This window comes from Pongo pygmaeus, chromosome 11 (assembly GCF_028885625.2).
Source record: "Pongo pygmaeus isolate AG05252 chromosome 11, NHGRI_mPonPyg2-v2.0_pri, whole genome shotgun sequence".
Lineage (NCBI taxonomy): Eukaryota > Metazoa > Chordata > Mammalia > Primates > Hominidae > Pongo > Pongo pygmaeus.
Window position 1 is genome coordinate 78,823,810 of NC_072384.2, and position 17,429 is coordinate 78,841,238.

Genomic DNA, 17,429 nt, shown 5'->3' on the forward strand with positions numbered 1-17,429 from the left:
ACATGTACCACATTCATGCTGAATTCATGTTTATTTAATGAACCAATCAATCCAATTGTTTTACTGGATTATTATCACAAATATTTTTTAAATCTTACCTGTCTGAAGAACCGTTTCAGGATCAACCGACGGAAGAAAGTTTAAATCCACAGACCTGGAAAATACCAAAGGAGTAATTTTCAAAAGGCATATTTCTATCAAGGTAACTTTAAAAATTCCTTTACATATAAAAAAACAAAACAGGGGCACAAAAGTATGAAAATCCGAAGCATACCATCCTACCATGCTAACTTCTCTCAAGCATAAGGAAGCCCATTAGGGAAAAGTAAATACTAGTAGCCAGAGAAATACCAACGTAATAAATCATAAAATAACTACTTAGAAAAATATAGTTTACTGTTTTTAGTCATAATATTATTTCATATATATCAAAGTCCATTTAGTATTTATCCAATGAGTATTTGTTTCAAAATGAAGTTTGCCATATAGTAACCCAGAAATGTAACATTAAAAAATGCATGCAGCCATCCTCCAGTCAAAACTTTATTTACCTACAGCAATCTTTGACAGCTGTGAATATTCTGTCTTATATTCCGGTGTGTGTGTGTGTGTGTGTGTGTGTGTGTGTTATTCTGTCTTATATTCCGGTGTGTGTGTGTGTGTGTGTGTGTGTCTCCTAGCAGTTGTACTCTCTTCCCTAATCATACTTCTTGTGCAGATGGACATCTGCCTTTATTACAGGAAAGAAAAGATGAAGGAAAGAAAGGGGACAAGGACCTTGCTGCTGTAACTGACTGGTCTCGTGCTAAATTTTTCACTTTTTGTCAATGGATCTAGGCCCTCAGATGCTTCCTGAGGATTGACATAACGAAGGTTGAAAAAAAAAAAGACAGTTGATAAAAATTTGCAAGAGGAGGGACTCTATTATCTGGGATCTGGGGTTTAAAGGAAACTAAGCAATAACACATCAGTTCCTTGAGGAGGAACTGGCAAATACAAGATTTTGATATTTCATGTAGTCATGGAAACCAGGACTTTCCAAAGTGTTTCCCAAAACACTGAACAAGATATGGTTTTTCTTTTCTTTTTGTTTTTTTGTTTTTTTTTTTTTGAGACGGAGTCTTGCTGTGTCACCCAGGCTAGAGTGCAGCGGCGTGATCTCGGCTCACTACAAACTCCGCCTCCCAGGCTCAAGGGATTCTCCTGCCTCAGCCCCGAGTAGCTGGGACTACAGGCGCGTGCCACGACGCCTGGCTAATTTTTGTATTTTTAGTAGAGATGGGGTTTCACCATGTTGGCCAGGATGGTCTTGATCTCCTGACCTTGTGATCCACCCACCTTGTCCTCCTAAAGTGCTGGGATTACAGGCATGAGCCACCGTGCCCAGCCTGAACAAGATATGTTTTACGGAAGCAATTAAACAGGTTTCTTTGCTGCACTGCTTCTTCAGAACCTGTAATCTGCAATATTCACAGTCATTCTCAAAGAGGGAAATACAGTCAACAGCATCAAACTCTTTGATCATGGACTCATTTAGGCACCAACATGGGATGTCTTTCCCAAGGAATATAACTAAGAAACATCAAACTTACTCTGATGGCTATTCAGAAAGCAAAGAAGTCCAGCTAATTTTCATCAAGTAACTCATGATATTTTCATTTCCTAAACCACAGCATATATGTGTGTGATATCTACAGACACACAATCACATATTTATATACATATACAAAATTTCATAATTTTACATTTTTATACGGCATCTGTAGGATAGAAACATTCCTAACTGCTTGTGGTGACTTTAATCAGATTTACATTCAAACCATTTGTTTTCACAGTTTGTTTTAATCAAGATTTTGTGTTAAAACTATGATCTGACACTCGAAAACTTGATATGTGACTATATTTGGATTCATGGAATAACAACAAGCATTTTATTAAGGTTCCACTGTATCTTCAAGGTCAGATTCAAAGGAGACAGATCGGATGACAGGGAACACAAGGATTCTTCCACATTTCCCAATGAAAAATTACTTTTTAGTGACCAGTAATAATCAAGTGGCCTGAATAGTTAATTTGCTTGCTAAAGTGCTTTTTATCTGAGGAGGGGGACTTGGTCTACCAACAGAAAAGTGAAAGCTGACAAGGTTGTAAAGATCAAGGGACATCTGTTAACATGATAAATCTAGGTAGTTACATTCAGATAATACAACTCAACTATTACTTCATTGCATGTCATAAAACACTAAATTCCCCAAGTGGAATTCATGAATATCACATATTTTACAAGAACAGAAAAAGTTCTATAAGCTAGACATTTAAGTGCTAATGTATTCAAATAAGGTTATAATAATTGTATTTCAAACTGCAACTTTTTTCATATTCTTAACCAGGAAAGAAGATAACTCTAAAAAGGTAGAAAATTGTTTCTTTTGAAAACATGTTCTTGAAACATTTTACATAGTGTCAGAAAAAAGTAAATACATTACTATTAATTTAAAAATGGGCCGGGTGCAGTGGCTCACGCCTGTAATCCCAGCACTTTGGGAGGCCGAGACGGGCAGATCACAAGGTCAGGAGATCGAGACCATCCTGGCTAACACAGTGAAACCCCGTCTCTACTAAAAATACAAAAAATTAGCCGGGCGAGGTGGCAGACGCCTGTAGTCCCAGCTACTGGAGATGCTGAGGCAGGAGAATGGCATGAACCCAGGAGGCGGAGCTTGCAGTATGCCGAGATCGCGCCACTGCACTCCAGCCTGGGTGACAGAGCGAGACTCCGTCTCAAAAAAAAAAAAAAAAAAGGCTTTTGTGAAGAAACTTTGATTCAAACCAATACGTTTTACATGTAAAGCAAATTCAAATTCTCATGAATATTGTACATCAATTTTGATTGAATGAAGACTTTTTTTACTGTAGTTCTTTTAGCTTGCATTAACAATAGAGGTATCTTTTATCAGAATAATTACAGTTTTGCAAGGATATAATTGCATGCCACTAGCCACCTACCTTTCTTTCTCTTGCTGATTTCCTTTATCACTTCCATTGTTAATCAAAGCAAGTTCATCTAATAATGATGTAGATTCCTTTGTAAACTTCTCAAAAACCTACAATATGAGTTTTATTAACATACTAAGAACAGTCTTAAAAATTAATATGTAATAAGGATTGTCAGTTAAGAGCAACAGAATTGGCCAGCTAGGATTTGTTTTCCTTCCCCGGCAGTTAGTGCAATTCTACCACCAGAGCACAACAATGTACACAAGAGAAGACAAAACTGTTTCCTAAAGCAATGAATAGTATCATGGATAAATAACTTTTAAAATTTAAATACATCAATAAATTATCTTCATTCTCCATTCAGATACGTGTTTGAGAAACATCTGCATTGATTACAGCTCTAACTACATACATGTAATTTAGAACATGCTAAGTCTCTAATAACAGTTACAGAACACTTCTTTGTTATTCTATCACCAACACATGTTGGTTTCATATAATAGTTGTTATATACATGCATGTAGCATTTAAAATTACTTATAATTTTAATGATTTCTTCAAATATTTCTGAAAAGGAATTTGGGCAAGTCTGTTTAAACGTAAGTAATGAAGTGGACAATCACTTGACTGACACCACTTTTTAAATATGGTGGAAATAGGCTGGGTGCAGTAGCTCATGCGTGTAATCCCAGCATTTTGGGAGGCCAAGGCAGAGGGGTTGCTTGAGCCCAGGAGTTCATGACTGGCCTGGGCAACATGGAGACTCCATCTCTACAAAAAATAAAACCTTCGTCAGGCATGGTAGCATGCACTTGCAGTCCCAACTACTTGAGAGGCTGAGGTGGAAGGACTGCTTGAGCCCAGGAGTTAAAGGTTGCAGTGTGTGGTGATCATGCCACTGCATTTCAGCCTGGGGCAAGACCCTGTCTCTAAATAAATAAACTGGGTGGATAGAATTAGTTATCCATTCAGAGATAACCAAAAGTTCACTATTCTCCAATAAAATTATCATTTAATCTAAAATGAGTTAATCTGATGTTTGTTCTTTCAGTAGTTCAATAAAAAAAAATCAAATTACAGAGTTGCAGATTTCAGAAGTCTAGAATGCCAAAGATGATACATTTTCACAAATGAAAATCCTTAATCTCTCAAACTGCTCTTCAAGTTGATAATTCAAATTAATATTTAAATATCCTCTGAAAATGGTATAGCAACTTGATCACCTCAAGAAATTATGCTACTGTTGGCTGGGAGCTGTGGCTCACACCTGTAATCCCAGCACTTTGGAAGGCCAAGGCAGGTGGATCACGAGGTCAAGAGTTTGAGATCAGCCTGACCAACATGGTGAAACCCCGTCTCTACTAAAACTACAAAAATTAGCTGGGTGTGGTGGCGTGTGCCTGTAATCCCAGCTACTCGCGAGGCTGAGGCAGGAGAATTGCTTGAATCCCGGAGGCGGAGGTTGCAGTGAGCCGAGATTGCACCACGGCACTCCAGCCTGGGCAACAGAGCAAGACTCTGTCTCAAAAAATGAAAATAAAAAAAAAAAAGAAAAAGAAAAAAAATTATGCTACTGTTATTCTAATTAAAAATTTTACAACTTTTACTGATGCTACTAATGACAGAACAGTAATAGCTAAAACTTATACAGTGCCACTATATCATGTCTGGTGCTGTTCTAAATGCTTTATATGTATATTCATTTCATTTTACCCAAAATCACACAAAGGTAGGTACTATTATTATCACCATATTACAGATGTGGGAATCAGGCCAAGGCAAGATTAAACGCATTGTTGAAGGCCATACACATAGCAACTAGAATCAGGATTCTAATCAAGTAAGTCTGACTTCACAGTATTTGTCTATTACGCTATAATGTGGTATGCACGTATTTCTCCATTTTTGTAAAAATAAAAATAATCTATATTTTAATAGACTAAAATGATAAAGTTATCAAAATATATCTTATTTCTATGAAATAACATTTTATCTCATTGTAATATACCAACCAGCCTCTTATTTAACCAGTCCATGTGATCATAGGTGAGACTCCCACCAAAATCTTCTGTTAATTGGCATGGTTCTATATAACGAGTCAATTTGTTGGCGGACACTAAAATAACCTATAAAAAGGTTAAAACAAAAGAAACATTTAGTAACCCACTATTAAAGTCCATGAAAGTAACCAGGAGGTAAAATTAGGTTAAAATATGCAATATTGTTTCCAACATGATGACACATTATCATTTACTTAATACAATATTTAAAACCAATTTAATAAGTTATAGATACCTGATAAAAATTCATCAAAAACTTTTTCTAATACCACATTTTTAAAAACAACAGGTACCAGCAGTTCAGATGAAATATTTTCAAAAATATTTTATCTTTTTTCTTTGTAATAAAAATCAATTCCTTAATACAATGAAGTAATAAAAAATTTTCACATCATCTTAAAATTAGCTAAGGACACTAAAATGATAAGCCCTATGAAGAGTAAATCTGGCAATCAAAAAGTTGTCCATTTTAAAGTTTTTCTAATGTTCCTTTGATTACATATAAACAATACAAGTCCTCCGGTTGTAGAGTATAACCCACAATAACGTATGCCAATATTTAATTTTTAGTAAAAATTAGAAGATCAGAGTATTTATAAACTTGAAACGTACATATTAAAATCCTAATCTTTAAACTCTAAACTTAAAAAGATTTCAAATACAAATTAAATAAGTACCTAAGAGACCACTGCAGAACTAAATAAAACTTCAGTGAAGATACACATGCACATAAAAGAAAATACATCTATGGAAGAAAGATATTCAAATGGTAGTGTTAATACTAAATGACATATGAAAATGTGAATTTATTTAAAATGACTTGATAAGAAAAATAATGTGTCTGGCTGGAAAGAGCATCATTCCCACTCTCACAATAACAAAAGCCAGACAATCTGCAAAATTATAACTCCTAAGAAAGCTGAGGTTACAGGGAAACCTGTAACTAGTTTGAAGTTGAAGAGAAGGCAAGCACCACAGAGAGAAAGGTGAAAGGGGCTACCACAGAGCGCATGTGCGAAATTTTTGGAACTCTTCTGTATCTTGATTATGGCAAAAATTATGTGACTATATGTGCTTGTCGAATCTCATAAAACTATATGCTGAAGTATGAATTTTACTTCACATAAATTATACCTCATAAAACTGACTTTAAAAAAATTTAAAAAACAACTTAAGGAGGACTTGTGGAAGAACTCAGAAAGAGACAAATGAAAAATTTAGAAACAGACACAGTATGTAAAACAAGGTACATCCATACTGTATATGAAGTTATAATATCAACAATAAATAAGGAGAAATTACCAAGACTGCTTTGCCAGAAGAGGGCAAATTTCATCCTCAGGAAGATACCAAAAACGTTGCATGAAAAATTCATAGAACTATGAACTCTATCAAATTTGAGTGTACAACAAATTGCTATTGATAACAATACATTAAATGGAAATTAATAGTCTTAAATATTTATATGAGGAAACAAAGCCTAGTGAATAATGAGCTAAGTGACCCATCTAAGAAGTCAGGAGAGGAAAAAGACAGAATAAGTCCAAAGAAAATAGAAGAAAGGAGGTGAAAAATCAGAAGTAAATATAAATTAAGATATTACAGGGGCTCAAAAAAGCCAAAACTTATTTCTTGAAAAGACTAATGAAATCAACAAACTTCTGATAGGAGGAAGCAAGAAAAACAAAGTACAAATAAAAAATGGTAACATAAAGGAGAATACAATTTCGTTGATAGCAATGGTTTAAAAGACATTAAGGACACGACAATTTTGTGCCAATACCTATAAACTTAGAAGAATAGACATATTCCTATTAAAAAGTGTAACTTATCAAAACTGACATAAGAAAACAATACCTACAACCAATGAAGTGAATCATTAGATTCTTTATGTTTTCAGTAATCATGCTGTTAGTGATAGTTTTAGTATTGCCATTCTGCAATCACTTGATGAGGAACAAAGCCAATGAGTGAGATGGGATATTATAATTCTGTCATCTCCAACAACCTTAAGAAAATGGGATTTTTGGCAAGGGAGGAAGGAAGATGTGGGAGAGAAAAAGCATCCTTATGGTGCTCGTTTTAAATTGGAAGTATCAGTTTAAACTCCACAATATATTTCATTTTAAATGAACACACACACACTCTCACTCTCTCTCTCACACACACTTATATGTATGTGTATTTTTTAGTTGTGTCCAATGGAAGGTTTAGAAATAATGACCAATTTTGTAGAAATGTATGTTCCTAGCATCCAGACTGTGATCTCTGAGTACCATTTCTCATAAAAAAGAATCAGGTTTTGTTAAAATAGCATTAGTCAAAAAAAATAGGAATTTTAAAATAAAATAAAAGGAATCACACCATGATGAGTGAGCTTGGAACATCTTACCCAGACATCAAAAAAGCTATCAAAGACTACTATGGTTGTGACGAAAGGACGTGAAAAGGCTTCCACTGACCAAAGATGTGACAAGTTACACATCAATAATAATAAATGCCACGAATTGAAACATTAAATATGCTTAAATCAATGAGTGCATACTGATACAAAAGAAGTAATCACCATTGGCCTAAGCTAGAGAGCACACTTATTATAATGAAAACGAGACTGGGCACGGTGGCTCATGCCTGTAATCTCAGCACTTTGGGAGACCGAGGCAAGAGGATTGCTTGAAACCAGGAGTTTAAGACCAGTCTGGGCAATGTAAGAAAACCCAATCTCTACAAAAAAAAAAAAAAAAAGGTGTGTACTTGTAGTCCCAGCTACTTGGGAAGCTGAAGCGGAAGGACCACTTGTTTCCAGGAGTTAGGCTGCAGGGAGCTATTATTGCACCACTGCACTCCAGCCTGGGGGACAGAGAACCCCCCGAAGAAAAGGGAAGGGAAAGAAGAAAGGGAAACAAGAAAGGGAAGGAAGGAAGGGAGGAAGGAAGGAAGAGAGGGAGGGAGGGAGGGAGAGAGGGAGACAGAACAGCAAATACAGAGAAACAAGCATTTATTTCACTTTTCATATACAAACTGTATTACTGGATAGACAAATAATAAGTTTCTCATTATAAAATGATTCCAGCTAGTAAATGAAGAAGGAATAATAGAACTAGATCATCATTTTATAATTTTTAATGAAGTAAGAGATCTAGACACTGAACATTAATGGCTGCTAACATCACAAAAAAGACAACTATTACAAATCTCATGATCAAGGAACACATCACCACCTGCGAAGAGCCTTAGAAAAAGGAAATCAACTCTAAAACCAATCACTGTCTAAATCCAACTATCAACTTATAAAAACACATATAAATTATACCACAGGGATACCTGCAGAAATATGCAGACTACTGGAAACTCTATAGGGCAAACAATTTGGTCTCTTAAAAAAAATGTATATGAGAAAGAGAAGCTAAAGATTAAAAAGCTGCATTTAATAGACATATACAGAATCCCACAACCAATAATAAGAGAATTACATGTTCTTTTCAAGGAAGTATGAAATATTTTAAAACTTGACTGTATGTTAGTGCATAAGAAAGCCTCAGCAAATTTCAAAGGAATATGTAATATAATCACAAAATTAAGCTAGAAATCAATAATCAATCATATCAGCAATCTGTATTACTGATTTCTAGCTCACTGTAGTCTCTGCCTCCCAGGTTCAAAGGATTCTCCTGTCTCAGCCTCCCAAGTAGCTGGGACTACAGGTGCGTGCCACCATGCTCGGCTCATTTTTTTTTGTATTTTTAGTAGAGACAGGGTTTTACCACGTTGGCCAGGCTGGTCTCACATTCCTGACCTCAAGTGATCCACCTGCCCTGGCCTCCTGAAGTGCTAGGATTACAGGTGTGAGCCATCGCATCTGGCCCACAACTCTTTTTTTGGGATCCACAGAAAGGCTTTCACACTAGGGAAATTAAACACAATCAGATCCCAGAAAAGAACTTTTCCTTTCTCCAAAAATGTCAAGCAATATATTAACAAGATATATAACTATATATACTAAGAATGAAACCAAGCAATATATATTTATTCTATGAGTAAATAAATTACTTGCTAAATTGAGCATGAATTCACATCTGAAAAGAGCACTCTCTCCTGAAAATGCAGGCTGGGCATGGTGGCTCATGTTTGTAATCCCAACGATTTGGGCAACCAAGGTAAGAGGACTGCTTGAGCCCAGGATTTCGAGACTGCAGTGAGCTATGATCGTGCCACTGCACTCAAGTCTGGGCAACAGAGTGAGATTCTGTCTCAAAAAAAAAATACACAACGTAAGGATGGTCTTTTTGCTCTTCAATTGCATCTTATTTAACATACTATTCTATTTAAATACTGACGAAAATCTCTCTTTTGAGAAATCCCACTATTTCTCAATTTATTAAAAATAAATGTCCCTTATTTATTTTTAATTTTCCATAGGTTACTGGGGTACAGTTAGTGTTTAGTTACATGAGTAATTTCTTTAGTGGTGATTTGTGAGATTTGGGTGCACCCATCACCCGAGCAGTATATACTGCAGCATATTTGTAGTCTTTTATCCCTTGCTTCCCTCTCACCCTTTCCCCCAAGTCCCCAAAGTCTATTTTATCATTCTTATGCCTTTGCGTCCTCATAGCTTAGCTCCCGCATATCAGTGAGAACACACGATGTTTGGTTTTTCCATTCCTGAGTTACTTCACTTAGAATAATAGTCTCCAATTTCATGCAGGTCGCTGTAAATGCCATTAATTCATTCCTTTTTATGGCTGAGTAGTAGTCCATCACATGTATATATATATATGTATATATACGTATATACGTATATATGTATATTTATATGTATATATGTGTGTGTGTGTGTATATATACACACACACACATATATATATCACACTTTCTTTATCCACTCATTGATTGATGGGGACTTGGGTTGGCTCTATGATTTTGCAATTGTGAATTGTGCTGCTATAAACATGCATGTGTAAGTATCTTTTTCGTATAATGACTTCTTTTCTTCGGGGTAGACACCCAGTAGTGGGATTGCTGGATCAAATGGTAGTTCTACTTTTAGTTCTTTGAGGTATCTCCACACTGTTTTCCATAGTGGCTGTACTAGTTTACATTCCCACCAGCATACGGAAGTGTTCCCTGATCACGGCATTCATGCCAACATCTGTTTTTTGATTTTTTGATTATGGCCATTCTTGCAGGAGTAAGGTGGTATCACATTGTGGTATTGATTTGCATTTCCCTAATCATTAGTGATGTTGAGCATTTTTTTATATGTTTGTTGGCCATTTGTATATCTTGAGATTGTCTATTCATGTCCTTAGCCTACTTTTTGATGGGATTGTTTGCTTTTTTTCTTGCTGATTTGAGTTCATCGTAGATTCTGGATATTAGTCCTTTATCAGATGTATAGATTGTGAAGATTTTTCTCCCCCTCTGTGGGTTGTCTGTTTACTCTGCTGACTGCTCGTTTTGCCGTACAAAAGCTCTTCAATTTCATTAGGTCCCAGCTATTTATCTTTATTTTTATTGCATTTGCTTTTGGGTTCTTGGTCATGAAATCTTTGCCTGAGCCAATGTCTAAAAGAGTTTTTCCAATGTTATCTTTTAGAATTTTTATAGTTCCAGGTCTTAGATTTAAGTCCTTAATTTATCTTGAGTTGATTTTTGTACAAGGTGAGAGATGAGGATCCAGTTTCATTCTCCTACATATGGCTAGCCAATTATCCCAGCACCATTTGTTGAAAAGGGTGTCCTTTCCCCACTTTATGTTTCTGTTTGCTACTCCTTTTACAATAGCTGCAAAAAAATAAAATACTTAGGAATATACCAAACCAAGGAGGCAAAAGACCTCTAACAAGGCAAACTACAAAACACTGCTGCAAGAAATCACAGATGACACAAATGGAAACACATCCCATGCTCATGGATGAATAGAATCAATATTGTGAAAATGCCTATACTGCCAAAAGCAATCTACAAATTCAACATAATCCCCACCAAAATACCACGATCATTCTTCACAGAATTAGAAAACACAATTCTAAAATTCATATGGAACCAAAAAAGAGCCCGTATAGCCAAACCAAGACTAAGCAAAAAGAACAAATCTGGAGGCATCACACTACCTGATTTCAAACTATACTATAAGGCCATAGTAACAGTGTTATTGTTTCTTTGTTTTCATATTTAGAATCATAGGATGATTTGTTTCATATTTAAAATCGTAAGATGATAAATCACAGGATGACTTATTTCTGGGTTCTCTATTCTGTTCCATTGGTCTATGTGACTATTTTTATACCATACCAGTACAGACCCAGAAATAAAACCAAACAGTTACAGACAGATGTCCCTTATATTAAACTTAATTTTTAATAATGTGTTATTGATTCACTTAACAATCATTATTTAGTGGAGCTAAATTTATTTATTAGAATACGTGTGTTTTAGTGTTGGGAATATGAGGATGAATAAGATATGCTTCTGGCAAATAAATTAGCTTTTCATTTGTTTCTTTGCAATATTTCTCTGCAATATTCCAGAGACAGTTGTGTAACGCACAAGATGTAGAATAAAGTTTTCTGCTTTGTTCTAAGGCCTTTGTTGAAAATACCCTAAATGTCATTGCTGCTTTTGTCATAACAGCATAGAGGGCTAAAGGCTTTACTAGAATACCCCAAATGATTTCCAAACCCTTTTACTAGGGAAAAAACACCATTATTTTACAATTGAAAACACACAAAACTAGAAGCCATTCATTCCAGGTTTGTGCCCTAGTTCTGCCACAAATTCACTAACTTTGTAGAAAACAATCTAAAGGAATTCACCACTCCAAGCCTATTCCCCAATCTTTTGAAGAAGCCACCTTCATTAAATTATCTATGATGTTTCTTTAAGCTCTAAAAGGACATAATTCTAATGAGTTGTTATCTGATACATTTAATTTGGGCCATTCTCTCTCTTATATTACCTATCTTGTCCAATGAAGAGCTCTTGTCACTTTTGTATCCACACTGGTTAGCCTTACCATATGTATTCCTTTCTACTTTTATAGTTCCTAAATGCACCAAAATCATTGATAAACATGTTTCAAGTTTAATGAGCCACATGGAAATTTTCCAGTTAACAGTTACATATAACAGAAGTTTATTTCCATGTGAATAATTCTCTTAAAAGCTCTTTTTCCTAAAATCAACTTAAATGTAAACAGTACAGATTCACCTTCTTTTATGACATAACACATATTTAAGAGTATATTATCCTTTAATCAAAATAATTTTTTTAAAAATATTGACCAAGATTACTGCTATTATGTTTTTACCTATGCAAAATAGTTTTAAATAAGGGAAGGACACAATTATGGAGAGCTACAGAAAACTCATTTTCTCCATTATTATAAAACATTTTATACAATCCATATTCTTATAAAATTCACTGGTGGCTATTAAAAGTTAAAACAGTAGCCCTGCCATGTAGACATACAGAATTGTATCAACACCAAAGGTATCTCAAAGTTAAATAACATATGTGGGGGAAAAGCAACAGTTTGAACAATCGGCAGACTCACAATCACAGTAATTTCCAATTGACTACTTACAGTACTATCTACTGTGATGAAACATCTCAGTTTCCACTGCAATAATCTCATTTTTGTTTAAGAGTGAGGAGAAAGGGCAGAGTAGGCTGGCTAAAGAGCAATAAATGTTTCCATTTTACTAGAAACATTCTTTTAGAAAAAGAATGAAGGGAAAAGACATTTAAGAGTGTGCAATAGTAGGAAACATCTTATTCTATGCATACGCTTTTTGCCTAACAATCACCTTTATAAAGTGGGTCAGGATCAGCATGTGTAAGAGGAAAGAGAATCCCTCCTTCCAGTGCACTGCAAAAATACACTCTGTTTACAAAGGTGAAAAACTGTCCACCTGCTTTTGGAAAATTACACCACTTACCAGGACACAACATATAAATAACAGACAACTGCTTCCCAGAGGACAAACCAAGTTTGAATAAACAGACAATTCAACTCCACTCCAATGATGGCAAACATCACAGAAGGGTGTGATTTCACTGCTGTGAATTTGCTTGTGAAGAGCAAATTCAAATGCGCAAGCAAAAGTAAGAAACCATTTGCAGGGCGGGATTTAGGCCTGAAGTAGAACTGGAATGCTGAAAAAGGAAAACTGTGTAGAGATTTCCAGATGTTTGAAAAGCAAAAACTCAACATGAAGAAAACAGAGAAAACTAACACATTTCAGGGTAATGCAACAAAACAAGATTAGGAATCCCAGACTAGGTGATTTTCTACAAATTGTTTCATTACAGCTTTTTAAATCACAAAATACTGGTAGGGCTTCCTATATTCCTTTCTGTTACAGCCCTTGAAGAGACCACTAAATTTTCATAGATAGCAAACCTATATGAAAGTTTAAATATGAAGCAATGCAAACCAAAGGATCAGTTTTATCTTATGGGAAATGTTCTATTACCTGGCAAAGAAGAAAAAAACAAAGAAAGAAACATAATGAAAAAAAATTTTTTTGAGAGTTTTGCTCTTGTCACCCAGACTGGAGTGCAATAGCATGATCTCAGCTCACTGCAACCTCCAACTCCCAGGTTCAAGCAATTCTCCTGCCTCAGCCTCCCAAGCAGCTGGGATTACAGGTGCCCACCATCACGCCCAGCTAGTTTTTCTATTTTTTTAGTAAAGATGAGGTTTCACCATTTTGGCCAGGCTGGTCTTGAACTCCCGACTTCAGGTGATCCACCTGCCTCAGCCTCCCCAAGTGCTGGGATTACAGGCGTGAGCCACTGTGCCCAGCCCATAATCAAAATTTTTTAAAGTCCAGCCTCAGAAAGCAATCATCAACTAAAAGTAAGAACAAAATTAGAAAAGATTCCCCCTCAAAATCATATTGAGATCACAGGTATTATGTATAATTCATTTTCATCCTATGATTCTAAATATGAAAACGAAGAAACAATGACACAGTTGCTGAAAATTCTAAAGAAATATTTTCCAAAGCTACAAAAAAAGCTTTGAAAATCTTCAGTGAAGTGATTAATGAGTAAGAAATAACACCGTGAATTAGAGCACAAATATGTAAAAGTACAAAATGGCACAAATATATATAATTATATTAGATTATATTAATTTAAAAATTATATGGTTAATTATTTTCTTCTGCAAAATCTTCTTTCAAATATTTATTGACATTGTCACCTGTTCTAATTAAGTGACCAACTGATAGAAACATCATATTCTAACTTAAAGACAAACCTTCTTTAAAAATCAAACAATTCATTGCCTGTGAAGAAGATGGAACCACAAACTCAACAGTTTCATTTCCCAGAAAATATTTAAAAGAGTAAATTTTCCAAGTGTCCAGCATTTCTTTAGACTAGCCTATTGTGACTCTCTAAATCACTATTTCCCAGTTATGAAAATCTCATACACTCTCCATATCATTCTACTTTTTTTTGCAGAACATAATGAAGTAGTATATATAATAAGCTCATTTTAATTTTTTAAAAAGGATTTACTTAATTATTAGTATTACAAAATACTAAATTAAAGCAAACTTCATAGTAACACACCTTAAACAATTATTTTTTTTTTAGAGACAGGGTCTCTCTCTGGCACCCAGGCTGAAGGGCCACTGCACCTTGACTCTTCGGCTCAAGTGATCCTCCCTTCTCAGCCTTCCTAGTAACTAGGAACACAGGTGTGCACCACCATACCTAGCTATTTTTTAAAAATTTTTTTGTAGAGAAAGGTTCTCATTATGTTGCCCAGGCTGGTTCCAAACTCCTGGGCTCAAGTAATCCTGCCATCTCAGCCTCCCAAAGTGTTGGGATTACAGGTGTGGGCCATTGCTCCTGGCCTTAAATAACATATTACACCAAGATAAAAATGTAAGACCAATTTGTATTTTTCCCACCTAACAAATGACATTAAGGATCTTCAGTTAATTTAGAAACAGTTATGTAAAATACAATGATTCATCACAAATCATTTATAAAGTTACCTTTCATGTTGAATTTTAAGATTGCATATACATCACATTCAAAATGGTATTATGTTGGGAGGCCGAGGCAAGCGGATCACGATGTCAAGAGATCGAGACCATCCTGGCCAACGTGGTGAAACCGTCTCTACTAAAAATACAAAAATTTGCTGGGCGTGGTGGCACATGCCTGTAGTCCCAGCTACTCAGGAGGCTGAGGCAGAAGAATCGCTTAAACCCAGGAGGTGGAGGTTGCAGGGAGCCAAGATCATGCCACTGCATTCCAGCCTGGCAACAGAGCGAGACTCCGTCTCAAAAAAAAAAAAAAAAAAAGGTATTATGCCATCAAAAATAGAGAGGAAAAGCTATTTTCATGACCTGATATTTGAAATTTTAACTTTTATACTTTTTAAAAACCTAGCTGGCTTGTTTTTCTAATTTTCGTATTTCTTTTTAAGCAACTATATATGAGAAAAAGTTTGCAGTCCTGGACTGGTAGATAACTCTTTGAATGTGTAAAGTCTTTTATTCTCCAAAAATGAAGAACCAAATTTGATTTCATCACACTGCATACTATGTTTTTTACCATTATTTTTAGTGTACTAAAGACATCTTGATATGCCACATAACAATTTTATGAAACGAGTACAATTTACACATTTAGTAATAATTGTCTTGAGGCAAATTTATAGGATTATCATCCTTATTCTCCTTAAGTTGTCACATATCAATTATCAGTGACTCTTATGGTTTGTTATTCACCAGTGGTTTATTAGAAATTGTTTAATAGAGAAAGCCACCAAACTGACTATGATTTCCAGCTGAGTGATAAATCTGAGCAACTGACAAATCTCCCAAACTAGTCAACTAATATCTGAAAGTTTTCAAATTAATATAAGTAAAAAAAAAAACAACATATTTTTTAAAAGATAGTATTAAAATATGATTCCTCCATTAAGGATATAAATCCTCTGGAACAATTTAGAAAATGATGTAGGAAAATGCTAAATAATGTTGCTCTCGGCTTGGAATACAAAGTTTAAAGAGAGACTGATATTTAGTTTGATATTAAAATATCAAACTTCAAGAAACAGCTTATATTATCTTGCAGTGATCAATGCAGTATGTCACTGATATCCAAAATCAAGTTTTACAAAATATCCTCCTATAAAAAATAAAATTCATCTATTAGAAAAACTACCTAAATCTCGGAAACAGGCAGACATTATTACTGGGTGTTCTTTCATGCAGTGGTGGGTTTGTATCTTTGATTGACTCTCTATAGACTGATCAGTAGGTATTAAGCTCTGTAGAAGTAGAAGTTAACTCGTAGATTCTGTTTAGAATAAAGGCAAATAGGCTGGGCACGGTGGCTCATGTCTGTAATCCTAGCACTTTGGGAGGCCGAGGCAGGCTGATCACAAGGTAGGAGTTCGAGATCAGCCTGGCCAACATGGTGAAACCTCGTCTCTAGTAAAAAAAAAAAAAAAAAAATCCAAAAAAATTAGCTGGGTGTGGTGGTGCATGCCTGTAATCTCAGCTACTCGGGAGGCTGAGGCAGGAGAATCGCTTGAACCTGGGAGGTGGAGGTTGCAGTGAGCCAAGATTGCGCCACTGCACTACAGCCTGGGCAACAGAGCAAGGCTCCGTCTCAAAAAAAAAAAAAAAAAAAAAGAATAAAGGCAAATAATTGTTTGCCTAACGAGACTGATATATTTCCGTCCAGTGGAATAAGAGACAACCTCAAAGTTTACAACTTATGGATCTATAGAACAATAATTAGTTTTGTATCTAATTTGGTTGGCAATCTTTTCTTATAAAAACCTGGAATTCCTCAAATGCTCTTTGAACCACAGCTTACAAATTACTGGTAACCTCATTTATCAATGAATTGAATAATGTATTTGACTTATGCTCATTTTATATTTGCATTAGAGTCATGATTTCACCTTTAGGAAAACGACACTTTAACATATGCTTTATCAATTTAAGAATGTGGAGTGGATGAAATTCTGACTTTCATCAACTATTTTCAAACAGCCATCTCCATGAACGTTCTAATATTTATGCGTACCATTAAATTTATGAAGAAAAACGTTACTGGTTGCGTTCAAAGTAGCTATCATTTTGCTAAGCACAAATCTAAATCTCAAATCTATCCTCACATTACCAAAGAAATCTGAAATCTAATAATCAGCATAAAGGGAACAAGAATAAAAATATATATATAAAAAAGAAGGAAAAAAAAGATCACTACCCTGCACAAGCATTTCAAACTTTTGCTAAGTCCTTTCAAATGCAATACAAAACATAAAGTTTAAAAATAATAAAGCCCTACATAAATATTACTTTTCCCCTTCATTTTATACATGCT

At 35.1% G+C, this 17,429-nt stretch overlaps 1 protein-coding gene across 3 annotated transcripts in view; it reads right to left on the bottom strand.

Moving 5' to 3' along the window:
* Positions 1-17,429, bottom strand: part of SESTD1 (SEC14 and spectrin domain containing 1) — a 151,364-nt gene that overhangs the window by 37,430 nt on the left and 96,505 nt on the right. For all 3 annotated transcript variants that reach the window (XM_054477411.2, XM_054477412.2, XM_054477414.2), the window contains 3 exons: positions 5,010-5,123; positions 3,007-3,104; positions 99-154 (listed from right to left, as the gene is read on the bottom strand). In XM_054477411.2, the coding sequence (XP_054333386.1) occupies positions 99-154; positions 3,007-3,104; positions 5,010-5,123 (268 nt within the window). The remainder of the gene's footprint in view (positions 1-98; positions 155-3,006; positions 3,105-5,009; positions 5,124-17,429) is intronic.